Below are 27,040 nucleotides of genomic sequence, written 5' to 3'. Positions count from 1 at the left end.
ACTTGGACGGTGACCAGGTCTTGAGGTGAGGAGCCACACACAGGCAGGACCAGCCAGCCAGGGTCCCATGGTCCAGAGGGCTCAGCTTTGCCTCAGCTTGCTTGTCTGTCAAATGAGGCTATGCACCCTTCTCCAGATGGCAGTAGGCAGCAGTGGGGACATGGTACAGGCACACACACACACACACACACACACGCACACACACACACACACACTTACATGTTCTCCTTCATGCTTTTGTCTCTCCCCTGTCCTTCAGGGACTCATCTGGAGTGAGGTGGATGCCCCGTCCCTCACCTGTCAGCAGCGAGGAGCACAGCCAGGGACCCCGTGCTGCACAGCCTGCAGCCAAACCTCCAGCTTCAGCCGCCCTTCCATCGCCCACTCCGTGCCCCAGCCAAGGGATCCAGGTGGCCGCCTGGACTGGTCCATCATATCAACGAGCTGCAGCAGTAGCAAGCTGAGGATGCAGGGTGCGTGGACAAAAGGGGCCAGTGAACAGGCTTTCCCTCGGGGGCCTCAGCTCAGCCCTTGTTTACCAGTGGGCAGGCCTTGGGGTCACCAAAGCTGGGCTGTGGACACACAAGGCAACAAGGAGCCAACCGTTTGGTGGTCACTGTCCCTTTGGGTTCGTTCCGCAGCTGAGGGTCTCCGAATACTCTCGGTACGCGCTCCGGAAACTGTCTGTAGTGAGGTGGTCCCACCACGTGTCTGTTTCTTGTACTCCGGTGGTTTGTGTGTTGCTCTGTTGCTGAAAGCAACGTCCGCCTGGAAGCTACGTTATGGCCAGAAACCAAAATAAGAATAATAATAAATTCACTGCCATCAAGCCACTTCTGACCCTTGGCGACCTTAAAGACAAGGGCCTGACTGCCCCCCTGGGTTTCTGAGGCTGTCCCTGTTTACAGAAGCAGAAAGCCTCACCTTTATCCTGTGGGGCGTCTGGTGGCTTCAAACTGCAGACCTTGTGGATTGCAGCCCAGTGACTACTCACTACGCCACCGGACCCCATTGTCCAGCCAGAATGCTCCTTAAAAGCAAGGATGCGAGAGTCTGTCTTACGTGCTTGGGCCACGTTATTGGGAGCGCCCAGTCCCTGGAGGACAGCCTGGTGGAGGCCAGTGAAGGAGGGAAGCCCTCAAGATGGACGGACACAGTGGCGGCAACAATGGCCTCGGGCCTAGGAGCAAACGTGAGGATGGGCAGGGCCTTGAAGTGTTTCTTTCGGCTATTCCTAGGGTGGCCACGGGTCAGGACTGACTCCATGGCATCTAACAACTACAGTGAGGTGTGACTCCCGTGAGGCCCACCTGCCCCGGGCCACCATCCTGTTACATCGATGGAGTAGAGATCCAGGCCCAGCCTCTTCCCACCCGGCCAAGCAAAAGACCCCCCCATGAAGACTCCCCGGGCCGCAGCCTGAACCTGAAGGAGGGCCTAGCACCCGACCCACCCGCACGAGCAAAGAAGCAGACACACACAGGGACTTTCTGGGTTTTATTCAGAACAACGTTGGTGGCGGGTGCCACTGTGTCGCTCTAGGCCCAGGCCCTGGGGACCGGTGGGTGGCAGCGCCATCCGCTGTAGAAGGGAGGCTCTCTCACACCAGAGAAACTGTACAGTGACTGGGGAGCAAAGGCCACAGCGGGGCCGGGCCAGGGCTCCCCGAGGAGACCGCCTGGGCCGTCCCCCGGGGTCCGGCTCTGCCCAAACACTGATTATTGCACAAGGACGAGAAGAGTGGGTGTGTCGGGCTGCAGTCGAGCCCGAGCAGCAGAGGGAGGGGCGGGGACGAAAGGCAGGCAGCTGGCATGGGAACACTTGACCTTGGGGAGGCTGCTTTGCAGAAGGCCAGGGCAGGGACAGGAAGAGGGTCGAGCCAGAGGCAGGCCGTGGCCCCCTCTGACCGTGCAGCTGTTCTGAGTGTCCTCCAGCCACCCCTGCAAGCAGATGGCTCAGGGTCCCTTGCCCTCAGCTGGGCCCACGTAGGTTAGAGGACATTTGTGCTTTTGTGATGGACAGGCTGGGGGCACAGCCCCAATTCATCCAAGCCCTAAACCCTCTGCCTTATAGCAGTCAGGCACTCCACTGCCCTAGTCCCCTGATGCCCACAGGGATAAAGTCAGACACCTGGAGTTCTGAGACCTCAGCAACCAAGTCCAGTTCCCACTGGCTGTCCCCTCCTTGTACCCTGTTGCTGACCGTGGGGTGGGGGCACATCAGTGCACACCGTACGGCTGCTGGGAAGATGGAACAAGATGGCGGGGGAAGGAGGTGCACCTGGGCCTGGCATATGATCTCCCTGCAGCCTGGCCACTTTGTGAGGGGTCTCCCTGCGTCACAGACCCCCTCAGGGCTCCAGCACCCATCCCAGGTGGACTTGCCCACCAAGGCAGGTGACTTCTCCAGCGCTAGCCCCTCCCAACCTGTGAATGTTCATGGCAAGCCCCCTTCACCTCCAGATAAAACGCCACCATCTCTCCTGCCTCCTTCCCCCCACCTCTCCCCCAATAACAAGCAGAACAATCGCAGAGGGTGAGGCCGGGAGCAAACCTCTCAGGAGTGTGTGGGCCACTGGTCTAACGGCCATGAACCCAGGTCCGGCTCCACATCAGTCACCGGAGCCCCACGGGCAGCCTGCAGCCTGGAGGACCTCCAGGGGCCTTGGCTCAGGGACTACAGTCTTATGGAGGGACCAGGAAGCACCAGTGAACCCTCCAGGTATCAGGCCTAGGGCTGAGCTGGGGGGGGCCCTGCTGTGCCCTCTGAACCTCAGGCCCCACCCCACCCCGGAGGCATTTCAGATTGGGGAATCTAAGGTCAGCACCCTTTGGGATGCTGTGGGTGGGGTGGGTGCCTCTGTCCTCGCGGGCTCAGGCTGTGCCGGGTGAGGCTCACACAGCCTCAAGTCTTTTGCTCTGACAAGGTGCCCAGGCCCACAGGGTCCCTGCGCCTGCGTGGGGCAGGGGCTGAAGACCCCCAGAGCCTGTCCAAGATGCTGTTCCAACACTGCCCAAGGGCTCGAAGTCAGGGCCCTAGGGAGAGACCAGCGAAAGCCTCCTGAGGCTCCCTCCGTGCTCACCTCAACCTGCAAATACTTGGAGTCAGTGTTCTGTCCCCACCTCCCACTTCTAATGAAGAGCGAAATAAACACACGACAGTTAAACACTGCTGTTATGAAGTCCGAGCAGCGGCTTTGGGGACAGAGGGAGGGTACAACAGAGATGGAGAACCAGCGACGGGCAGACAGGGATGTCGGGAGGATGGGGGTTCCAATCCCCTGGCCCTGTTTAAAGTCCTTCCGGTGCCAGTCACTCTGCCCAGTCACTCTGCACTGGGGGGGAGAGGGGTGCCAGTCACTCTGCCCTTCGGGAAGGGTTTATGCATTGGGGGGGTGGGGGGGACACGGCAAGGTAGAGTGGAGTTGGCTTTCCTGCCCCAGCCTGTAAGGCAGTAAGTGACCACAAAGCTGGCCCCCTCCCCTCTCTCCCCTGCTGCCCTACCTCTGCCCTCTCATTCCTGGGGACCTGGCCCCTGCAGCCAGCCCACTCAGTGGGCAGAGCCCCACCCCTTGCCCTCAGAGAAGTGCAGCTACGCACCCTGGTTTTTCTAGAGGACATCTAACTGTTGACTAAGAGCATTAGTGTGCTGGGGTGTCTACAAAAACTGTTCACAAAAACTAGACAGCAGGGAACGACAAGACAGACACCCCGAGATATTAAGGGGGGCGGGGCGTGATGCGGGATCTTAGCAGCGTTTCTTCTTTTAAAGGAAAAAAAAGGGGCACCCCGAATTTCACCTCTTCCTCTGGGCCCATCTCCTAGGCCCCGGACCCCCTGGGACCTCAGCCCAGACGGGGCAGGGCTCCAAATTCTCAGGGCGTCTTGCCCAGCCAGGGTGGCTGGGCCCGGGGGGGATGGAGGTGGACGGAAAACGCCAGACAAGAGCGTCCCTGTCCCTGTGCAGGCCCTGACCCGTACACTGCCCGGCCATAGCACTTTCTGGGAGTCTTAGCTTTCAGTAAAAAAAATAAATATATATGTCTGTCTATATATATATGTATATATATACCGATATGCAAGGGGAGGCCACACAGCGTCTGAGCCTGGGCTGCCCAGGTCCTGCCCTTGCTCCCCTTTGGGCGGCCTGACGGCCGGGCCCTGTCCACTCCCGCACTCCCGGGGTGGACAAAGTATTGCTGTCTGCTCCCTGGCTCCTGAGATAAAAAGAAGGGACACGCGCGGGCCGGCGGGCCAGGCGCCCCCTCATCTCTTCCTCTTGCCCGCTGCGTTCCCCAGCTCCCCGGGGGGCGGCGCGGGTCGGGTGGAGGCCGGCTCGGCCTGGCCCGGGGGGTCCTTGCAGCGCTCGGCCGCCCAGGAGGGGCTCCTGGGCAGGCACCGGGGCTGGCCCGGCCGGGGGCCCGCCGCCAGGCTGCTGGTGCTGCTGAACTTGCGGGCGGGCGTCAGGCCGGGCGGCGGCGGCGGGGGCGGCGGGCAGAAGAGCGAGGTGAGCGACAGGCTGCTGAGCGTCTCCGAGTGCTCGCTGCCCGCGCCCCCGCCGCCCGCGCCCGCCCGGCCGCCCGCCTCCTCGTCCGAGGGGTCCATGGAGTCGTGGTGCGTGCAGCCCGGGCTGGTGGAGCCGCCGCTGCTGTGGCTGCGCTGGTGCCCCCGGAGTCCGCGCAGACTGAACAGGCCGCGGCCCCGCAGGCTTAGGCGGCGGCGGGCAGCGGGCGACAGGCCAGCCTGGGGACCCGCGGCCGGTGCGAGGGCCCCCAGAGCGCGCCGCGGACTGTCGCTCAACGTCAGGCTGTCCTCTAGGGTGGTCTGCAGGCTGCCCGCAGAGCTGCTGCGGCTGGCGTCCAGCGATGTGTCGCTCTCGGTGGCCTGCGGGAGGGCAGCAGGTGCTGGGGGCATGCGAGGGCCCCCAGCCCCTCATGAAGATGGCGACACCATCCCCCAGGCACCGCCACTCCTGCGGTCCTGGGGCGGGTGGGGGGGTGGCGATACCTGCCCCACTCCCGGCCCAGCCTCTAGCATCACCGGGTCAAACCCGAGTCTGATTCTGAGCCCACTGCACACGGGCTGGACCGATCTTCAAAAGGGCCTGCCATGCCCCTCGGGTACCTTTGGGCCTGCTCCCCATCTCTCAACCCTTTGTCCACTGCCTTCAGATCATGACCCAGGTCCCCCTCGACCAACACCCTGACTTCATCTAACACCTTGTCCCCACTCATACCGAGATACACACACACACACACACATCCCGTAGCTATGTCAAGGTCTCTAACAGGTGACAATTCCTATGTATTGATTAAATCTCTCATGCCACACCACCACACTGAGACACACACATATCCCACACTCTGAGCCACAAATACCCCACACTGTGAAACACGCACATACACACACACTGAACCTCAAACACCCCACACTGTGAAACACACTCTGAGGCCTCCACTCACCCCACACTGTGAACCCCACCACCACCACACACACACACTAATACACACACAGTCAGCCCAGCTTTCTGCACTGGGTCCCAGCGCAGGGTCCAATACGCAGATGTGGGGATACAGCTTTGTGCTGAGGAGCTGACCGCACGCCTCTCCTGCATCCCACTGAGCCGCCACCCCCCAGTGGGCACACCTGCCTCTCCCAGGGCCCCCATTTGCTCTGTGCCCTCTGCCCACTGACCACCAGCCCTCACCCTACCCTCCCACCTTCCTTCCTAGTCATCTTGCCATCACCATGCCCCATGGGAGGCAGTTTCCACTGTGTCCCCCGCCCTCCAATCCTGCATGACTTTCATGGTCCCCAGGACCGGGCCCTGCCCATCTTATCAGCCCCCAGTCCCAGCATCATCCTGCATGAAGACCAGGTCCCTATGTGAAGGTCCCCGAGTTAAACATTTGTCAAACCGGGCTCCAGAAAATCACCCCAGTGATGTAAACACAACAGCTTCTCTTCTCTACCCGAGGGCCCCCCAGGCACTGGACCACCCTGGGTCCTCAGTCAGCCCGCCCCTTCCCCCTTCCAGAATCCCAGCTCTTGACCTCCAGGCATCTCAGAGGCCCAGCAGGGGAGCTCCCTGGAGCCTGGGTGCCCATACCTGCCGGAGGAGGGCGCAGTTGACGCTGGGGGACCTCAGGGAAGCCCAAGAGCCCTGCAGTGCAATCTTGGGGAGCGTCCCGGGGCAGGTGGCCTTCTCCTGCCCCTTCTGGCCTGAGGACACAGCTGGGTGGAAGAACTCTGCAGGCATCGGCAGGAGTGGGCTGGAGTCATCCGGGGAAAAGGAACTCGGCGGCGCTGCTGGAGGGGAGGAGAGGTGGGCTAGGGGAGCCTCTTCAGGCTGGAGGCCGGCCCCTGGAGGCCGACGTGGGCAGCAGAACCCTGACTGGCTTCTTGCCCAGAGGCAAGCCTCCCTCCCAGCCTGTTTCCCATTTTGAACACTGGAGAAAGTATATCAGGCCTGCCTGTGTGCATTCCCATGAGGAAGGACAGGGAAAACAGCTGTGGAAGCCAAGCTGACCTAGGTTCAAGTCTTGGTCCCTCAGTTTCCTCCTCTGTAAAATGGGGGCAAGAGTGCCTCCCCCGGAGGGGGAGAGTGGGATGGAAGGATAAGAAGTAACATCCTGAACCCCTGAAGTCTTCCTAAAACCAAGCAATACCAACCAGCAGCAACACTGCAGCCAATTCCAACCCTACAGACAGGGCAGCAAAGAGCCTTAATGTTTCTGAGACTGTAAATCTTTACAGGAGCAGACAGACCTATCATTCTCCCACAGAGCAGCTGGGGGCCTTGAACCACCAACCTCATGGTTAGCAGCTCAAGTGCTTAGCTCACAATACCACTCGGGTGGCCAGCTTACCTAGGGAAGACTGTCCGCCTGGAACACTGCAATCTCGGAGGATCTATCTCTATGGGATCGGGTTGGCAACGGGCAACTAGAAGGGTTCGATGGGATCCTTAGGCTAAGGGCAGGGTGTTCATGTAGGTTCGTTGGGGAGGAACCACTCAGAAATGAGGTTGTGAAAATAGCCGCACAACTCCCGAGGAAGGTCATCGGCCTCCCGGAACTGTCCACGGCCAAACACACGGACTCAGGTGTAGTCTGCTGTGCCTGCTTCCGCACTCAGCTCATCGCCACCAAGTTGAGGTCACCCTGTGGGTTTCTGAGACTGCGACGCTTTATGGGACTAGAAAGCCTCTACTTTCTCCCCTGGAGCGGCCGGTGGTTTCTGACCACCGACCTTGCAGTTAGCAGCCCACCACATGAGTTAGTCAAATATACATACATACATACGTATATGTATATATACAGCCACAGTATAAAAATGCAGAGCGGCCCAAACCCAAGGGGCAGGCAGAGCAGGCTGCGAGCTGCCCCTGGCCACCATGTTGTGTGGCCCTCCCTCCTGAGAGCCCGGACAAGGCAGAGGGGAATCTGAGGCCAGTGGGGGTAGGGCAGTAGCCTTCCCTGGCCATGGTGACCTCAGGAGCTTCCAGAAGAGGGTGAGTATAGGAATTCAGGGGCATGTGACTATGACCCCCAGGTGGCTAGGTGGACTTTCGACTCCATGCCATCTTCCAATTTAAGGAAAGTGCCAACATTTCAATGGTTAACTGGTTTAAACGACTCCTGTGACCTGGTTTCGAATCAGGGGTCTTGGTCTGGGGTCTTGGCCATCATATCAAGCCAAGAAGTACTGACTTAGGGGTTCCACAGAAAGCCCCCCTTCTCTGCAGCTTCTTAAAGGGGTAACCCAAGCCCCTATTTTTAAGCCAAACCACCGGCCCGAGGTGCACAGACACAGGCCGGCTGGGGCAGCTGGATGTCAAGCGTGAACATCAAGACATTTTCACAAAAAGGCTTTGTGTTCCTTGTGCCCCTCGTGTGAAGACCTCTAGGACGAATGTCTACAGTTTGAAAGGACATCCAGAACCTGGCAGCTTTCCTTCGGCTTGGGAATGAGAGCGGCACAATCAGCCTGTTTCCCTTATCACCAGGGCTCCCAGGAAGCTCAGCATCCACCTGCCCTTCCCCTGAGCTTCGGTATAATTATCAGCCATCTGTCTGCATCCTTTGGCTCTCGTTCTTTTGTCCTTGTTTTTTCAAGCCTATGATGCTCACTTCCTGTGGCCGGATGTCCCCCAGGTTCTTTCTGGACAGAAACACTAGGTGGGGGAGGGGAAGGACAGGGGCAGTGGAGGACGCCTGCCCTCACCTGGGCTACTCTCGTGTTTCAGCCAGGACCGGACCGGGTTGAACGGGACGGCTTCCATCTCACACAGGCAGTTCTCCGGGCCCAGCGCGATGGCCGTGTTGGGTAAGGGGAAGCAGCACTCACCCAGGTCCTCCACGTGGGTGGGCTCTGGTGGCTCGGGCTCACCCTGAGGGAAAGGGGGGTGGTGGCCGGGCATCACAACAGTTCTCATGCCCTACTCCCCCCGCGGCCCCCCTGCCAAAGGGCCGCCTTGGAGAGGCTGCTCAGACTTCGCCCTGCCTTCTTCTCCTCAGCAACTCCATCTGTCATCTTCCAAACCTCCAGTGAGCCCTCCAACGTCCCAGGCAGCTTGTGGTATCCCCATTCGCTTCCCCTCTTGGCTCAGATTCTGGATGCTGAGAAGGAGCTTCGTCTACTCTAAAGCCAAGAGGCTCTGGGTACCAACCCAGGCCCACAGCAGAGCCAAGTCCCCGCCCACTGCAGTCAAGCCCCTCCCACTACAGGGCCAAATCCCTGCCCAGGCAGAGTTAAGCATCAGAAATGCATCAGCAGTGAGCCTGGCCTTGGTCAGGTCCGGGCCCTTTGCTGGGCCTCAGTCTCCACATCCACAAACTGCGAGCGAAACCAGGGTTCTGCAGGCAGAGAGCCCGCCCCAGATACCGCCCAGGGAGCGAGTGCTGTCACAGGTGACTGCAACCCCCTACACCCCCCACTCCCCACATGCTTGGGGAAAGCTGCCTGAATGCCCCTCTGAGGAGGGGTCCCCTGACTCAGGGACTTGCTGAGTCCTATGTGAAAGGTGACCCAGATTTACCAGACTGGGCCCCAGCCAGGCCCGGAAACTGTGCACCCTGACATCCTGTGTGGGGTGCAGGGAAATAAATGCAGGAAGGGGCTGGGGCAGGCTGTAGAAGCTGAAAGCGACCAGCTTCCTGGAGACCCGGTAGTGGGGGTGGAGGCGGGGATGGGGGTGTAAGTGGGGTCCACACTCCTTCACTTCCCAGTAAGCCTTCCCTGAGCTGAGGAAAAGCGCCCAGGACAGCAACCAAGCCCCAATCACCCAGGGGTGCAAGAAACAGGTTCTTTGAGCACAGGGACACTATAGCCCCACCTGGCCAGATCTTCCCTGCATTTCCCTGACAGGAAGCATTTGGCCTGCGATCATCAGCCCAGAGCTGCCCACTCCCCAGTCTGAGTCCTTCCTGCTCCTCGGACTGCTAGCCACAGGCCAGTGCGAGGGGTCAGTCCCAGGTGGCCTCCCTGCACATCTTTGGTATGGGAATCATCCCTAAGGCCCAGAGATGTCAGGTAATGCCCGGGTACGCCTCCCACACTCTCCCTGGCTGCAGAGCCAACCTGGCTAGGATGACCAACCCCTACAGGGAGGAGAAGCAGGACCTCTGGGAGGTCGGGTTGGAACCTGGGTTGACCCATTGCTGTGTGGCCCTGAGGAGATCACTCAACCTCTCTAAGCCCCACACCTCCGGCAGAGCAGCAGAAGAGGAAGGCCCGCACAGGCTGGGGAACTGGAAGAAGCACCTCCTGTCAGGTGCCCCTAGGGCTGCACACCTTGCTGTCTTTGGGGCCAGGTGGGCAGGCGGTGAGGTCCTCGAGACTCAGGTCGTCACCCAGCAGGATGGATGAGGAGCGGTCGGAGTTCAGGGAGAAGGCCTCTGTCTCAGCCAGCTGCACCTGCGGGGACATGCAGAGCCTCGCGTCACACCGGGACAGGGGAGACCTCGACCTCTGGAGGTCACAGAGGAGAGGCTTGGATCCACGCAGGGCCACAGGCCACCTGTGGGGAAGCCAGCAACCTGGCACCTCCCAGGGACTTTGACCCCACAGTCGCTCTGCTTGACCCCAGACCAAGTACCCCTGGAGGCGGGCCAGAGTCTGACTCCTCTTGGCCCCACGAAGGCTCACTGGCACAAACCAGAGTAGCTGAACCCCAAAGCCAAGCCCATTCCCTTCTAGTCGACTCTGACCCGTAGCAACCCTACGGGACAGGTTACAGCCCCAGGGTCATCAAGACAGTCATTTTCATGGCCACGTGTGTCTCCCTGGGAGCAGCTGGTAGGTTCGAACCACCAACCTTTTCAATTGGGAGCTGAGCCCAGAGGATCTGGCAGATTGTAACGAGGGCCAGACCCACAAGCCCTTCCTTGAAGATTCCCTGACCCTGCTTTGAGCTGGGCCGTCTGGGCTGGCCCCACAGGCACTGGGGGCCTGGAACAGCCCTGGGAAGGGCGCTCAGGGCCGGCAGCCCTGCATGGGCACCTTGCGGACAGGCAGGAAGCCGGGGTTCCGGATGGGGGCAGTGCTGGCCTGCCCATGAGCCAGTCTCACCTGGCCGTTCCCTTGGGTGGCCCCCACCCCGCGGGCGCCCGACCCCACTACCTCCTGCTTGTCGTGGTAGCACTTGTCGCAGCTGGAGGGCGAGGAATAGTGGTGGTAGACGGAGCCGGACAGGTTGTCGATAATGGTCAGCTCCCCCTCCAAGGAGTCCTTGATGATTAAAGAGACGCTGTCCAGCCACAGGTTCTCCTAGGCGCACGGGGACGGGGCGTGGACAGGCGGGATTATCGGCCCGGTCCGGGGCGGTGGGGCAGGCGGGCACCGCTGCCCTCCTGGTTCTCTGGGCACGTGTCCTGGGCCCGACCCCTCGTTATGGGGTCTCCCCTCCTGTGGCGCCGGACAGGGGGTCTCCCCAGAAGCCTCTCCAGCCCAGCACCCCCGCCCGGAGAGACCTCCGTGCCTCACCTGGGCTGGTGAGAAGCAGCGTCGGCGCAGACGGCCCTCGGGGTCCGGCCCACTGCCCGGCCCCCGGCTGGGTGCCCCGGGGGAGGCTGTGGGTGGACGCGAGCCGGGGCCCAGGCCGTGGGCCATCTCCAGCTCGATCTCGGCGTCCATCTCGGCGTCCTCCTGCGCCTCCTTGTTGCTGTCGTCCAGGTGCTTCATGAGCACAGCCACCACCACGTTGATGAGCACGAACTGGGCCGTGAGCACGAAGCTGACGAAGTACAGTGGCGACACGAACTGCAGGCTGCTCAGGCAGCTGCGCTCGTCCTGCGTGCAGTCCCGCAGCGTGTCCTGGGCGGGGGGGGGGGGGGGGGGGGGGCGGGGGGGGCGGCAGTGAGCGGCCAGACGGTGGCTGCCCGGGTCGCATGTACACGCATGCACACAGACACGGGCAGAGCCAGATACAACCCCCTATTCCTCGGGGCTCCTTTCTGGCCTGAGGGTCCCTCTGTCGCGGTGGCACACCTCAGCCCCACAGGGTAGCAGTCCGGGATGCACCCTCCTGGGGTCCCTGGGAGCTGGGGGACTCGCCAAGCCGCATGGACCAGAGTTCTCCCTGCCCTTTCTCTGCATTTCACACCCAGCCTCTAACCCCAGCAGGGTCAACCAGGCCTCCCCCTCTCAGGGCACCTTGTCCTCCCCCAGGGAGGCTGTGCGTGGTGGATCACATCAGGGGGAGGAAGGGCTGTGCCGTGGGTGCAGGGGGCCGCTGACCTGGGTTCCAATCCTGCCCGGCCCCTCCACCAGGCTGTGCTGTGGGGCCTGGCAGGCCCTGTTCTAAGGCCCTCCCTCTTGGGCAGAGGGCTCCCGGGACCCTTCACTTCCTCCTCCTGCCTGGCCCCGGTACCTTCATGATCCCGTTCCAGTTGTCGCCGGTGGAGACCTGGAAGAGCGTGAGGAAGGCCATGCCGAAATTCTCGAAGGTGGCGTGCCGGCTCATACCCTCACACGGGTTATCGTCATTGCAGACTGCAGGGGAGAGGAGGTCAGCCCTGGCCTCCCGCTCCGAAGCCTCAAGCCCGCCTCAAACGACCAGAGGTACGTGTGGAGAAGAGCCCAGGGCACAGGGGGAGAAACTGGGACTCAGACATCTGTTTCTGAGATGAGGGGGCTGTGCTGGCCCCCCAAGGGACCCCTGCTTTCCGGAGCTAACCCTGTGCCCAGTGTGATGTCCTCTCCCCGCCGCTGGCCTCTGCGTGCTGGGCTGGGGGGCTTCAGACAGGACTGGCTCTCAGGGGTGTCCACTGCACGCGGGGTCCACCGCTGGCTTTTCTTACTGCCCTACAGTTGCCCGGCCCCACCCCCCCGGGGGCCCTGTGGAGGGGGGAGCTGCCCAATACAAAGATCCCGGTGTGACTGGGGATGGTCTTAGACTTCCCCCTTCCCCAGGTCCCCTCCCTTCACTCACTCAGCTTCCCGAAGAGCTCCACACCCAGCGCAGCGTAGATGAAGAAGAGCAACATGAAGAGGAGGCCCAGGTTGCCGACCTGTGGAGAGAACCAGGGGTGTGTGGGGGGGGCGCGAGCTGAGACCCAGCCAGCTCTACCTGGAGGGGCCCAGAATGATGCCACCCACCCAGTACTTCCCATCATCCACACAATCACAACGCCTCCCTTCATCCCATCCCTCAGGTGGAGAAGGTGAGGCCTGAGAGTCAGCCACTAGCACGGCTGGTCCTCAGGAGGTGAGGCTCCAGGTCAGCGGGCTCAGGCGCCCAGGCAGGGTGGTTATGCTGCGCCTCTTCCCAGGGGGTGTGAAAAGTTCATGGGTGAGCACCAGAAAGGAGGTCAATTCAGGCCATCTCCTCCAGGAAGCCCACCCTGATTCCTCAGGCAAACACAGTGTGGTGTGGCTAGGGTGTCCCTACCAGAGTCCTCAACTGGCCTGCAAGGGCGGGGGGACTTAAAGTACAGGGATGTGACCCAGAAATCAAACCTAACCCCTACAAATGCATGATCGTCGATAAAGGGCTAAAGCACATTCCGTGGGGAAGACAGAGTCTTCTCAACAGACAACTCTTGATCCGTGAAAGAATGAAACAGAGCCCATACCTCACACCATACACCAAAAAACAAACGTATACCAAAGAAACAAATGCAGGGTGGATTAAAGACTTAAATAGAAACCTTAGTACTCTAAGGCTCGCCGATGAAAAACTAGGACCCAACGTAAGGCCCTTAATACATAATAAAAGCAGAACATAACAAAAAACAAACTACAGAAGCGAAGGACTGGGACCTCTTAAAATACATGATGTCATCAAAAGAGTAAAAAGAAAGGAAGAAGAAAAAAGAACCCCCAGATTTAGTGGGAGGGGATCAGCAATGATACATTGAATAAAGGGCTAATCTCAAAAACCTACAGCACGCTGCCAGCACCTCAATAGGGAAATCACGGAGAATCGAGTTTTAAAAAGGGCAGAATACATGAGCAGAATTCACCGGAGATGGCACCCAGGCTGCCGACTGTCGTGGCCGAAATGCTCACCATCACCACGTGTAAGAGAAATACGCGTGACCATGACCATGGGAAGCCACCTCACACCAGCCCTGAAACCAGCACTGGCAACAGAGCAAGGAAATGCCAAGCGCCGGAGCAGGCGTGGCGGGATGAGAACCCTCGGGCTTCACTGGTGGGGTTGCAGGACTGTGCCGCCCCTGTGGAGAACAGGATGTACGCCCATAAACAAATAGGCGTAGAAGTACCATACGACCGACCTGCCATCACTCCACTCGCTAGCTCTCCCAAAGAAGTAACGATCAAATGGGACCGATATACGCCCACGATAACAAAGAGGTGGAAGTAGGGGAAGGCATGGACTGACTCTGCTACAGACGCACGTCTTAGGAGAGGCACAGCCAGCATGGCCCTGAACGGCCAAGACAGCCAGGATCCGTCTTGCACATCCCGGACCTGTTGTCAGGAGAAGGACATCCTGCTTGGTAAAGTGGAGGGGCAGCAGAAAGGAGGGAGCCCCTTAATGAGACGGACTGACCCCGTGGTCGCAGCAATGGGCTCAGCACAGGAATAATGGTGAGGGGGTGCAGGGCCGGGCAGTGTTTTGTTCTGTTGGCCACAGAAAGGTCGCTATGGGTTAGGGCCGACCTGCTGTCACGTGACAACAGCACCAGACACAGCGTGACACTCTGTGTGCCCCCCAGAAACAAAAACACGGTGGTGGAACTATCACACGCCTGTGGCACAGATGAATTTGGAAGGCCTTATGCTCAGCAAAGTTAGCTCACCTCACCAGGACAAATACCGTGGCAGACCACTATTACACAAGGCGGGAGGAAAAAAATCAAAGAAATGGCTTTCACACCCAAAGAAGCAGATTTTGAAGGTTACGAGGAGACAAGGGAAGGGAGGAAACGGAGAAAATAAATTCAAAATTTTTTAAATAATTTTTTTTCTCAAAATATCCCAGGCAGGGATGCAGCAGGGTGCAAGGTCCAGTCAAGGGGAAGGGTGGACGTGGGACAGGGCAGGTCTAGGGTCCTGGGAGGATTCCTGTAAACCAGCCACCTCCAGCCCATAGCTCCTGGGACAGAAACCGCCCCAGATTCCCAGCCTATTTCAATCTGTCCGCACGTGGAGGCCGCCTTCAGCTCACGCTGAGGAACGAAAGGGCTGCAGAACGCTCGCCCGTGGCCTAGAAAGAGAATGTTTGCTAGAAGCCTCCGCAGGTCTGCGCCGGGAAGTAAAGCCACAGCGCACTAACTGCTGAAAAGGGAGCCCGCTAATCACCCCTCCTCACGTCCCTGAGTCGCCCCCCACCCCAAGGAGGGATTCCCCCCCACAGGGTCAATAGTGAGGATGCCAGACTCATTGCATGACGGGCCACTCATTAACGAAACAAGCTCTCACGGAGCGTCCATCAGCCCTGGGAGGTGGGCTGGACAAGCCCTGGGTAGAGCCATTGTCAGCAGAGATCTCCCCGACAGCAGGCTTGGGCGGGGTGGAGGGCTGCCTGGCTGGACAGACCCTGCTGGGGCCTTGTTCCCCAGGACCCTGGCTGCCCACAGGAGTCCCCGTCAGGAGAGATGGCCAGTCCCTGCTGGCTTCTCAGGGAGAAGGGGCAATCCCATCCAGAAGCCCACGGGGGTGAGGGGGGCACCCTCATAACCTTCACTTTGCACATGAGTTTGAAATGGAGGCTCGGGGAGGACTGCAGACCCCCAGGCCCAAGGGCCTTCACCACCACTCAGGGCAGCCTCGGAATGCCAGGGCCCTGCTGTCCCGACAGCTGGCTTTGTGCCTCAGCCCCTGCCCCTGCCAGGCTCTCTGAGGTAGAAATCTGCACCCTAAGCCCCAGGCCAGTGAGCCACTCTATCCATTGCAGTCACTGGGAGGAGACCATCCTAGACCCTCAGGGCTCCACTCCATTGGAACCCACTGGGCAGGGAAGAAAAAAAAAAGCAACATCTCCAAAGTGGACTTGGAGGAAGACCCCTTAGCAGCCTGTGATATGCAGATACCACGGCCGGCCTTGCAGAAGCAGGAGGGCTTGAAGCGCCTGCTGATGAAGATCGAAGACCCCAGCCTCCTGATGGATTCCGCCTCAAGACAAAGTCTTCACCGTGCTGCTGTTGAGCATTTCCTTTTCCTGGGACCCACAATGGATGCTCCGGGAGGCAGGCGACAAGAAATCCAGGGGCATGTTGCAGGTGGGCAAATCGGCTGCAAAAAAGACCTCTTTCAAGCGTCCCGCTGAAGATTGAGGTGGGCGGGTCCTCCAAGGCCAGGCTGTCTCGAGGACCCTGCATGCGTGTGGACGCTGGGCAGCGACGAGGGACACCACAGAGGACCCGGGGCCCTTACATTTTATTGTCCACCGGTATAGGCAGGCCCCAAGGAGGAAGAAATCTATCTTGGAAGGTGCACAGCCACAATGCTCTTCAGAAGTGACCATGCCAACTCTCACACACCGCGGACGACTGTAAAGAGAACCCGGTCTCCGGAAAGGGACATCGTGCCTGGTACAGCAGCCGGCCGGTGAAAAAGAGACGGACAGACCCCCGTGGCCTCAACAGTGGGTTCAAATGGAACGATCGGTAAGGACGGTGCAGGACCGGCAGTGTCGCTCTGCTATCCACAGGGTGGCTCTGAGTCGGCGTGGACTAGACAGCAACCATCAACAACAAGGAGACGCCAATGGTCCGTCTGGCTGCACCAAAAATCCATACCACCGCCATCGAGTTGATTCCAACCAACCGTGAACCTAGATGGAGCTTGGGAGGCTAGAAATCTTTACAGGAGCAGATAACCTCATCTTTCTCCTGAGGAGCGGTGGGTGGGTTTGAACCTCTGGCCTTGCAGTGAGCAATCCAACACTTACCCGACAGCACCACCCGGGCCCCTTTATGACAGCACAAAAGTCAGCAAATAGAATCTGAGCGGTGAGCCCCACCCTCAAACAGCCCCTGTGGGGTCCGGGCACAGCCGCCTGCCTTCCACGGGAACCGGAGACGTCCTGAACAGCCTCACCGTGCTCGGTGCAGCCCAGGTTGGGCCCAGCAGCCACAGGCCCAAGTTCAGGAGTCAGAGCGGTGTGCAGTATGGAGAAGACTGCAGGGAGGGCCCTGCCTCCTTCCCAGGCCCCCCTCAAGCCCCCAGCCCTACGTTCAGCCAACCTTTAGGTAAAGACATATCCAATAAGCCAGGTCTCACCAGGGGTTCCTAAGGTTCAATTAGCTGGAACAGTGGTTCTCAACCTTCCTCATGCCTCAACCCTTTCATACAGTTCCTCATGTGGTGATGACCCCAACCATAAAATTATTTTAGTTGCTGCTTCCTGTCATTTTGCTCCTGTTATGAATCGGCATGTAAATATCTGATAGGCAGGGTGTATTTTGATTGTTATAAATCGAACACAATGAAAGCATAGTGAGTCATCACGAAAACAATATGTAATTATATCTTGTGAACTATGTATTTCTAATGAAAAACAATTTAAATTTTTTCTTGAAGCATGGTATAGCATGGGTAACAGTCTTCACGCCGGGTACTCATAGGTGGGCATATCTGCATGTGGGCGGACCCGCCTGGAGACGGATAGAGGAGCGGTATCTCGGTTCCTAAGATCATCGGAAATATGTGTTTTCTGATGGTCTTAGGTGACCCCTGTGAAAGGGTTGTTCAACCCCCAAAGGGGCCTCGACCCACAGATTGAGAACCGCTGACCTAGAAGTCATGACACCTGTCCCATGTGTTTGTATGATGCTCTCCGATGCCAAACTACACAGTCAGTCCCGAAACGGACTTGGGGCGAGAAGCGCATCTGCCTGTCAGGCTCGCTAACACCAGCCCTCCACCCTGCGTGTTGCTAGAAAGTTGGTGAGCAAACTTCTGAGAAGAGACACAGAAGCGTGTGGAGAAGGTGGCAAGAAGCTTAAGTAAGGTCAAGATGACGACGAGCCGTCGTGCTGTGATTAAAAAAAACAACAACAAAAAAGATGCAGCATCTCTGTCGATTCGCCTTGAGACCTAAATCGAAACAAGCTCCCACATTTCTAAGCCTTGAGGGGAAACAAGCCATCAACCAACCTCTGACCCGGGAGAAAAGTGTGCCATCCTAGAGCCGGGTGCCAGTCTGGTCCTTCGTGCGAGTCTCAGACATACACCCGGTCTCCTGGGGATGGGGGGCGGCCTTACTGACAGTGGACGGCTACCACGCAGTGAGGCTGAAATCCAGCACAGCACCCTATCATGTGATCTTCCTATGACCCAATGACATTTGCTCTAGTTTCTCCTATCTTCGGCTTCCTTTCCCATTGAGGTTTTGAATCTGTTATCGCTTTGTTGGGCTTGTTAGTTTTTGCTGCTGTTGGTTGGTTGGTTCATGTGTTTCTGTGAATGAAATCCAGAATAAGTAAATCTATCGAGGCAGGAACTGGATGAATGGTTTCCTGGGGGTGTAGCAGGGGAGGGTGGGGTGCAGAGGGGGGGCAACGGAGAGCTAATCACAATGAGCACTAGATGGAACTGAGACTGTTTGTGGCGATGATTATACCACTCTTCGTGATATGATTAAACTATTGAACGGTGGTGGGTGAATGATCTGCCAATAAAAATTGTTGGGAGAATAAATAAATAGCTAGATAGATAAATAAACCCCGATCTCCTGCTCAGCCACTGACAGAGGACACAGGCAAAGGAATCTCTGGTCTCTGACTCTCTCCAGGCTGAGTCGGCAAGGTCATCAAGATCACCGCTGTCCTTGAACTCTGGATACCAAGGCCGAGGTTAAGCCTTCCTCCCCAACCACTCCTAAGAGCTACATGCTGTTGGTCTACAGGTTTGGCTTCTAGCCCTTGAACGACCACTGTCAGCGTGGATGCTGATCCTCAGCTTAGCACCCTGGGGAAGATCTTTCTTATAAGGTTCCCTGGATGTCCTGGAGCTCAAACAGTGTAAGTATGCCCCAGCCAAGTCTTGTCTGTATGGCTTTCCTCAGCCACACCCCTTTGAGATAGGCACTAGCCCCAGCCCATTCTGAAGACAAGGAAACAGAGACACAGAAAAACCGGTCTCATGCCCAGGGTCTCACAAGAAAGTTAATTTTGACCCTGGGAGCCAGGCTTCCTCCCTCACCTCCAGTCTGCACCCCCGTCCCCCCAGGACCCCACTCCAGGGCTCATGTCCCCAAGTCACACTCTTGGTCCCTTCATAGGAAGTCTTTCCAACAACTAGGCAACCAGACCTCGCCTGGGCACTGGGGCCCAACCATGGGCATCTGAAAGGCCAGCCCTTGACAGAAGGCCAAACAGGTAGCCAATCAAGAACGGGGCCAAGGACATGCACAGACGGTTCACCAAAGGGGACGTTCAAACAGGCACCACGCACATGGAAAGATGCTGAGCCATCAGAGATCAAAGTGCCATTCAGCTCACTCCATCATGCCACCAGCAGCACTGGTGAGGAGGTGGGCACACTGAAACCCTTGCCCACTGCTGGTACGGAAAACATTGTGATCGTTCCTTTAAAAAAACTAAACTAAAAATAAGACTATTTTAAAAAAACAAACACCTCACTACTACTGAGTCCATTCTAAGCCATAGCACCCCCATAGGGCGGAGCAGAACTGCCCTGGGGGTTCTGGAGGCTTCTGACCTTGTGGGTAGCAGTCCAATGTGTGACTGCTAGGCGACCAGGCCTCCTGTAATGTGTTGCTCAAAGCCCTCTTTTGAGTGGTGAGTTCCTCCTGGGGAGTTAATGTCAGGTGGGGAAGAAACGGAGCTCTCAGAGAAAGCGCCCCGTGTGTTCCATCAGGCCTGGCAAGAGCCCGGAGACTTTCCCTTTGTGACTGGCCCACTGGGAAGCTCACATCCAGGTGGTAGCGTAGCAGTAACACGTTGGGCTGCGACCCACAAGGTCAGATGACCCAAACTCCCGGACAGAGTGACCGTCCCGGAAACCCACGGGGGCAGTTCTACACTGTCCTGCAGGGTCGCCGCGAGTTGGAACCGACTCATTGGCAGCGCCACGGCAATCTTCAGAGCCCTGGCAGTGTCATGTGCGCCTTCTCTGTCCCTTTCATCTAAAGATCCTTTCGCCTTGTGACTAGATGAGTCGCCGTGGATACATGGGTGTGTGCCAGGCTCACTGCAGAGCAGCGACAGCACTGAGGGGAGGGCTGCGGGAGCCTCCAGCAGGCAGGACGTGGGGCAGGAGGAGCCAGGACTCCAGACTTCCTAGGAGATCAACCATGGGCCCCAAGCAAGCACCCCTTCCCTGATAGGCCTGGAGGGGGCAGAGGGGGACTCTGTTCAGCACAGGGTGAGCCTCAGGCCACCCTCCCACTGCAATGCCACACCCGCTGCAGCCACACCACTACCTCCTTGGGCCCAGCCACCCTGCACCCAGCTCAAAGGCTCCCTTTCCCAGAGAGTCTCAGGTGCCACCTCCCCCACAGCCCTGAGGTTCTGTCTTTCCCACCAGCCTGGGCCCTCCAAGGGAGGCATGCACCTCAGAGCCCACAGGGGCCGGATACAGAGCAGACACTGGGGACCCCTACGTGAAGCTGAGGAGACAAAGCAGAGAAAGGTCCTTCCATACCACCCCCCACACCCTGCCCACCACACACACACACACACACACACACACACACACACACCGTGACCCAAGCTGCTTCCCCCTGCTGGCAGGCTGGGAAGAAGACACATCAGGGCCCGTGTTCCCCAGGGCCTGGACTGATGATGACAGCAGGGCTGTGGGAGGGGTGCTCACCTGGGGCAGGGCCTGCACCACCGTGTCCAGCAGGGCCCGCATCCCTGTGGCCATCTTCAACAGCTTCAGCACTGGGAGAGACCACACCACAGCCCCATTCAACACAGGCCAGGGGGGACATGTATGCGCACCTGTGTGCCCATGAGCCACATCCTCGCCTGTTCTTGGCAGGGGGGGGGTGCACAGACACACTGATGGGGGAGGGGGGTCACTGAGCCCTACTGACTGCAATGGGGCCTGGGAGCCACAGGGGAGAGCTCCCTGCTAAAGAGGGGTCTGGTGTTACCGCTGGTGTGTTTCAGAGTTGGGAGGTGGTGGGTGGGTGGCAGGTGGAAGATCACCTGGGCTAACAGTGAGGCAGGGGGGGGGGGTTAGGAAGAAGAACAGGAACAATTTAGAGGTACAAAAAGAGGTTTCTAGGGCCGGAAGGGGTGGGCTTAGGACATATGGTAGACAGTGTCTTTGCCACTTCCCATCTTCCCCGTCGGGCCGAGTCCCGTTTTTACAAGCAGAGACCTGGTGCCGTGGGAAGCAGGGGTGTGCGGGCAGGGAGGCTGCGCAAAGCCAGGGGTGGGGGCGGGGGCTGTGCGTACAAGGGCGAGACCGTATCTGTCCAGTGGGTGCCCCTCCAAGCTCAGCAGGGAGCCCGCCAGGCGTCAGGCCCTCCTCTGGCCAGCGTCACACCCTCTCCCCAGGGGTGGGGGGTGGGGTCCTCTTTAGCCCCTCACCGCGGGCGATTCGCAGGACCCGCATGATGCGGATGATGGTGGGGTTGATGGGCAGTGCTGCGTTGATCTCAATCTCCTCCAGCGTGATGCCCATCACAGACAGCAGCACAATGGCCAGGTCCAGTTGGTTCCACCTGCTCGGCCAGGCAGAGGAGGGCAAAAGTGGGGAGCAGGGCAAGGGGCACTTGGCCACCCGGTGTGTCCCCAGTGGACTGTGTGGCCACCCTCCCGACTAACTGTCCCTGGGCCTGCAAACCCTCCGCTGGGCCTGGCCCCCTCTCTGCCCTCCACAGCCTCTGCTCCCACCACAGGCCAGGGTCTACCAGGTCTCAGCCTTGGCCTGGATGCTCTGTCCAGTCCTTCAACTTCTCTGGGCTGTGTTCCTTTTGAAAATTGTTCCCTCGGGAAAAGGGGACCAGCACCGCTGCCTGTGATGCACCCACAGGAGACGAGCAGATAGGGCTGAACAGAATGCCTTGCACCCACCGGGTGAGGCCACGGTGATTTCTTGTTCAGGACTACAGCCAATGCCATAAATGCCCAGACATTTACTGGTGCCCTTTCTCCAGCTGCTCCGATCTTTCCCAGAGGTCAGGGTTGCTTCCCCATCCTACAGCCCTGGCCTCGCCCCTTACCGGTCCTTGAAGAAGCGCCGTAGGCCAAAGGCCACCAGCTTCAGCACAGCCTCCAGGACAAACACCGTGGTGAACATGTAGTTGCAGTACTTGAGAGCAGTCTCTAGGGACTACGGGTGCAAAGAGAAGCATCAAGGGACAGGAAGGGGCCATGGCCATCACCAGGCCGCACCCATAGCAGCTGACCCACCCACCCACTGAAAGAGAGAGAGGGAAATGCTCGAGGTCTCTCGCCATCCAGCGCAGACCGCTCCTGTGCAGGGGTCCAGACTCCAGCATCTGCCTTTTAAGGGAGAATTTGGTCCACTCATATCCGGTACAATGATTTACTTCATTGAGTCCTGTTCCTTCCAGCTCACGGAATGCCGGCTACTCACTTTACACCGCGGCTTCCTCTCCTTCCCTTTCCAAATGCCTGCAGGCTCAGTCTGCTGGCCATCTTTAGAAGCCGTATGGGAGAGTGGTGACAAAGTTTCACCACGTACAACACGGGCCCCTGAGTCACTGGTCCTAGATTTGAACGCCAGGTCACCACTTGCTCCTTACACACTACGTTACCGGGGCAAGTCGGCCTCTCTGGATTTGGTCCCCCAGCTTGTAGAGGGAGCTAATAGGCACACCTGCCTCAGCAGGTTGCTGTGGAGATTAGCGGCCATCCTGTGCCGGGCGCAGGATCAACGCTTGGCCAATATGAGCCGTTATCATTTCGTCTTTCTGAAATGTCCTTTGAAAGTTCTGCTATCGCTGCCCCGTTCTGCCCACGGCTGTTTTCCTGCATTCGTAATAGTCCTCGCCCCCCCAGGTCAGGTAAGCATTGCACTGCTAACTGCAAGGTCGGTGGTTGAAACCCATCTGGTGCTCCGCAGGAGAAAGATGAGGCTATCTTACGCCCATAAAATTTCGCAGACCCAGAAATACTACCTCCGGGTCCCTGTGCATTGGAACTGACTCAACAGTGGTGAGTGTGGTTGGAGTTGGATATTGCATGAAAGAAGACACTCTTTCCCCAGTTGGGGATTCTCTTTCCACTACTGCATTAAGTGGAGGCTTTAAAATGCACTTTCCCGCTCATGCCCAGCACGCGCACTGCCCAGCAACTAGCTGGGAACTGGTCACCCTCTCGTGGTGCCCCAGCACTGGGTATCTGCCCGCAACGGTCCTGCTGCCCAGAATGCTCTTCCTGCAGTTGCCGCATGGCACATGGTGAGCTTGGGATTCAAATCTACCACCTAGCTGGGTGATGCGGTCAGGATGCTTGATCTCTCCTAGACTTGGTTTTCCCACCTGTAAAATGGGGACAGAATTCCCTCCACTTCCAGGTTGCAGTGAGGATGAGACAAGCCAAAATCAAATGTCTTAACTACAGCGTCCGTTGTGACCTCAAGTTCAAAGCCAGAGTCAAAGGTCCCCGCCCACGTACACCAAGAGCCAAGGACCTCCTTTTAGACCCTTTCCCAGAGGAGAGCCTCCTGGGGGCAGGGCCATCCCAAGCCTCCTCCAGCCTTGCCCGTCACCCCCAAGGTGAGGTTCCTGCAGGGACCACACCTGGCCATGTGGCTCTGGACCCACGGCGGGACTGGGGCTCACCGTGGGCTGGTTATAGTGCTCCAGGGACATGGTGACCACGTTGAGGCAGATGATGAAGGTGATGAAGATGTCCAAGTAGTGGCTGGTGCACATGGAGTGGATGAGCAGCCGGGTGGGACAGTAGGTGGCGTAGTAGGGTAGCCTCTGGGCCTCTGCAGGACGTTAGGGGGTGGGTGGACAGGACCCCCACAGGGTAGGACGGAGGAAAAGGAAATAGAGAACAAAGCGCAGAAAAGATATGAGGCGCGAAAAGGCAAGGGGGCAACATGTTGATCCCCCCTGGGCCTGAGAATCCGGCAGCTCGCTGCCCGCTGTCCACCAGGGCCCAGGAGGGAAGCATTGAAAGCAACCATGGACAGTGGTACAGAAAGAAGAGCCCTGAGGCTCCCTTGGGCCCAGACATGTCCGTGGGAAGGGCTCTGGGCCAGCTGGGGGAGAGCCGTCACCCACTCACTCCGGCGCTTCTTCTCCAGGCGCCTCAGCCGCTTCTCCTCGCGCCGCCGCGCCTCCTCAGCCTCCTGGTGCTGCCGGCACTTGTGGAAGTTCTCCACCACTACGCCCACGAACATGTTGAGCACGAAGAAGCTGACGATGAGCAGGAAGGAGATGAAGTAGAGCAGCATCCAGGGGTTGTGGTTGGTCACGGGCTGCGGGAGAGCCGGGCGGGGTTGAGGCAGGCTGGTGGGGGACCGCCAAGCCACAGCAGGCACCCCACCTTGCTGACCTTTGGTGCCCAGGGACACCACTGTACTTGCATCGGTGCCCCCTGGCCTCACCCTTCCACGTCTTTTCCTTCGTCTTACCTGCCTTCCCAACCTCACCCACCTCCCCATTACCCATCCACTTAGCCCTGCCTATCCATGTATCCATCCTCCACCTGTCCGGCAGCTCACTTGTCCATCCACGCATACACATATCCACTCACCCAGCCATCTACCTACCCATCCACTCTCCACCTGTCCAACCATACATCCAATCATACTCACCCACATACCCATCCACTTAGCCACACCTATCCATCCATCCATCCACCTGTCTGACAGTTCACTTGTCCATCCATGTATCACTCACTCACCTTCCTACGAACCCACTCATCCGCCTGCCCATCCTCTACCTGAATTTGTTCCCCCGCTCCCTCTCTGCCTGTTCAGCTCCTTCCCCACCTACAATTGCTCCTCCCCCCGGAGGGCTTCCAGGAGAGCTCCTGACCTGACTAGGACCCTTGTCTCTGACCTCTCGACTGAGCCACTGTGTCCTATGCCCCACCCCCTGCAGCTCCCCATACTTAACTCATTTCCCCAAAGCCCCCACTTAAACACCTGCTACAAGTAACGAGGACGCATCTGTTCCTCAAATGCTCCTGGGGCCCCTGGCAGACATAGGTTCAAATCCTAGCTCCCTCCCCTACTAAGACCTGAGTGACCTTGGACAAACGAAGGGACCCCTGAGTCTACTTCCTCGCCTGGAAAATGGGGGTCGCCCTATCATCTAGAAGGGTTCATTGCTGCTGTAGATGTGGCAGTGAGGCCAGAACTGGGCCCCTCGCTCACAGCCAGTGTTGGAAGGTGACATCCAGACAGAGGAGGGACACCTGCTCTGGCTGCCTGTCCTGAGCGCCCATGGGGGGCATTGAGGAGTCTCAGCTATGGCCTTCGCTCCCCGGGATTGGGCAGGCACTCCGGGGCCAGTGGGAGAGGCTGGCAGGCCTGGCCAGGCAGTGTCGTGGAAGCCACGCCAGGAGAAGCATCCAGGAAGACCCCAACCCAGTCCACACTCGGTTATAGTTCAATTCCCTGACCTCTCACTGCGCAGCCAGAGTCTAGCACTCCGGCTGCCCACCCCCATGGGCAGAGCGTGAAGCACAATGGTGCTGGCGGTGTGTGTAGATGTGTGTGTGCGCGTGTTTGTGTGTATGTGTATGTTTGTGTGTCTGTATGTTTGTGTAGGTGTTCGTGTGTGTATGTGTGTATACGTGTGTAAGTGTGTATGTGTGTGTTTGTATATGTGTGTATGTTTGTATGTGTGTCTTTGTGGTATGTTTGTTTGTGTGTGTATGTGTCTGCTTATGCGTGTTTGTGTGTGTATATGTGTGTGTTTGTGTATGAGTGTCTGTACATGTTGTGTGTTTGTGTGTCTGTGTATGTTTGTTGTGTGGGTGTTTGCATGTGTGTGTTGGTGTGTGTGTGTGTGTGTGTGTGTGTGTGTTGGAAAAGGGAAAGGGAATGGAGGCCATGTTTCTGAGTGACCTCACTACCCCTGCCCCCCAGCCCATATAGTCCAGCCTTCAGCTCCAGCTCCAGCCTCACAGCGAGAGGCCCCAGGAGGACACAGCTCAGCAACCACAGGCCCACAGCCAGAGGGTCACCTGCAGCCTTGACTCTGCTGAGATCTGTCATAGAAAATCTCCCTGCTCCTCCCCAAACAACCCCCCCAGCCAGGACACTGCCAACCCTGAGAAGCCTAATAAATTGCCTACACCCCTGCCTAACCCCAGAGAGGACTCTTCGCCCAGAACGTGGACCTCTACCCAGACTCCTCTCCCAAACCACCCTCACCCAGCACCTTGGGGCTCCCACTGCCAATCTGTCAGCACCCCTTGTCATGGACCTTCACCGATGTGCCCGCTGCTGGACGCACAGTGGACATACAGCCCCATCGCAGCACCACAGGGGGCTTCCCAGGATCCAGCCCTACTGGCCTCTGCCAGCAACCCCACCCCTACCCCCACCCAGACCCTCCTCTTCCTTTCCGCTCCAACCCTAAACTACTGACTGTCAGAATGCTTAGCACTCCCACCTGAGTCCCAGAGTACACCTGCTGCCCCCATCGGCTAGCATAGGCCCCAGCCTCCTTCCAGCTCGCTTTTCCACCCACGGGGAGCTGAGCGACCTCTCTCTCTGCAGAGCAGGTGGGTGTTTGTAGAAGCAGATGGAATTATGACTGACATGCAGTCCTAAGAAGCAGCTCTGACGGTGGGCCACCCCAGGGGCTGGGCTGATGGAAGTGGATGGAGACAGACAGCGATTTCAGACCCCCATGTGCCTCTAGCCTTGCCACACCTAGCTTGGTCCCTGCCATACCCACCTGCTGGTCCACAGCGACAGCATCCAGGCCATTGTACATGATATTCACCCAGCCGTCCTTGGAGGCCAGGACAAAGAGGGACATCAGGGCCTGGAAGGCATGGGGAAGGGGGCAATGGTGAGGGGGTTGTGCACCTCAGGGTGCCCTGCCCTATCCTCAGTGCTCCATTTTTTTGTTGTTGTTGGAGACAAAGAAGAGCCAAGGAGACTTTCCCTGCATGGCTGTGCTCTCAGCCAACACAGCTTTCTGGAGGGCCTACTGGGTGCCTGAGGACCCACTGGGAGCTGGCTGCATATTCTGCTGGGTGCTGGGGCAAGAGAAGAAGCACCGGACATGGAGTCCTGGCCTCCAGTCTCAGCTCCAAAGTGAAACAACCGTGTGCTTTCAGCAAGAAAATCCATCACCCCTGTCTCGGGGCTGACACCTGGAGTCAGGCGCGCTGGGGGACCCAGCCGGAATCTAAACCTGGAAGCTTCCTGATAAGCACGAATGCGATGGATACCGGGCTCAGGCAGGGAGTCACTTGCTGGCTGTGAGCCTCTGAGCAGAGCCCATGAGGGAGGGGCCCAGTCAGACGCTTGAAGCACTTTCTCTCCTGCCCAGTCCGCCCGGTGGGACTCTGTTCCCCTTTTCCAGATGGGTCATGGTGACAGGAGGCGGCTAACTGGGGTCCATACCCAGGCCCTGCAGACTCACCCGTCAGGACCCCCTAGGCAGCCAGGAACCCAGGTTCCCCAAAGCCCTGACTAGGTGC

General features: G+C 58.5%; 1 protein-coding gene across 1 annotated transcript in view; it reads right to left on the bottom strand.

Annotated features, from left to right (window-relative positions):
* Positions 1–4,265: 4,265 nt before the first annotated feature.
* CACNA1I (calcium voltage-gated channel subunit alpha1 I) overlaps positions 4,266–27,040 on the bottom strand; it is a 125,564-nt gene continuing 102,789 nt past the window's right edge. Inside the window, exons 23-36 of the mRNA XM_075552618.1 lie at positions 26,287–26,376; positions 23,657–23,849; positions 23,203–23,354; positions 21,616–21,725; positions 20,981–21,114; positions 20,253–20,323; positions 12,433–12,511; positions 11,872–11,993; positions 10,986–11,315; positions 10,623–10,769; positions 9,795–9,917; positions 8,226–8,391; positions 6,109–6,305; positions 4,266–4,883 (exon numbers count right to left, since the gene is read on the bottom strand). Of these exons, the coding sequence (XP_075408733.1) occupies positions 4,266–4,883; positions 6,109–6,305; positions 8,226–8,391; positions 9,795–9,917; positions 10,623–10,769; positions 10,986–11,315; positions 11,872–11,993; positions 12,433–12,511; positions 20,253–20,323; positions 20,981–21,114; positions 21,616–21,725; positions 23,203–23,354; positions 23,657–23,849; positions 26,287–26,376 (2,532 nt within the window). The remainder of the gene's footprint in view (positions 4,884–6,108; positions 6,306–8,225; positions 8,392–9,794; positions 9,918–10,622; positions 10,770–10,985; positions 11,316–11,871; positions 11,994–12,432; positions 12,512–20,252; positions 20,324–20,980; positions 21,115–21,615; positions 21,726–23,202; positions 23,355–23,656; positions 23,850–26,286; positions 26,377–27,040) is intronic.

The sequence above is a fragment of the Tenrec ecaudatus genome, chromosome 6, assembly GCF_050624435.1.
Source record: "Tenrec ecaudatus isolate mTenEca1 chromosome 6, mTenEca1.hap1, whole genome shotgun sequence".
Classification (NCBI taxonomy): Eukaryota; Metazoa; Chordata; class Mammalia; order Afrosoricida; family Tenrecidae; genus Tenrec; species Tenrec ecaudatus.
This window is presented reverse-complemented; position numbering and strand designations above follow the sequence as displayed.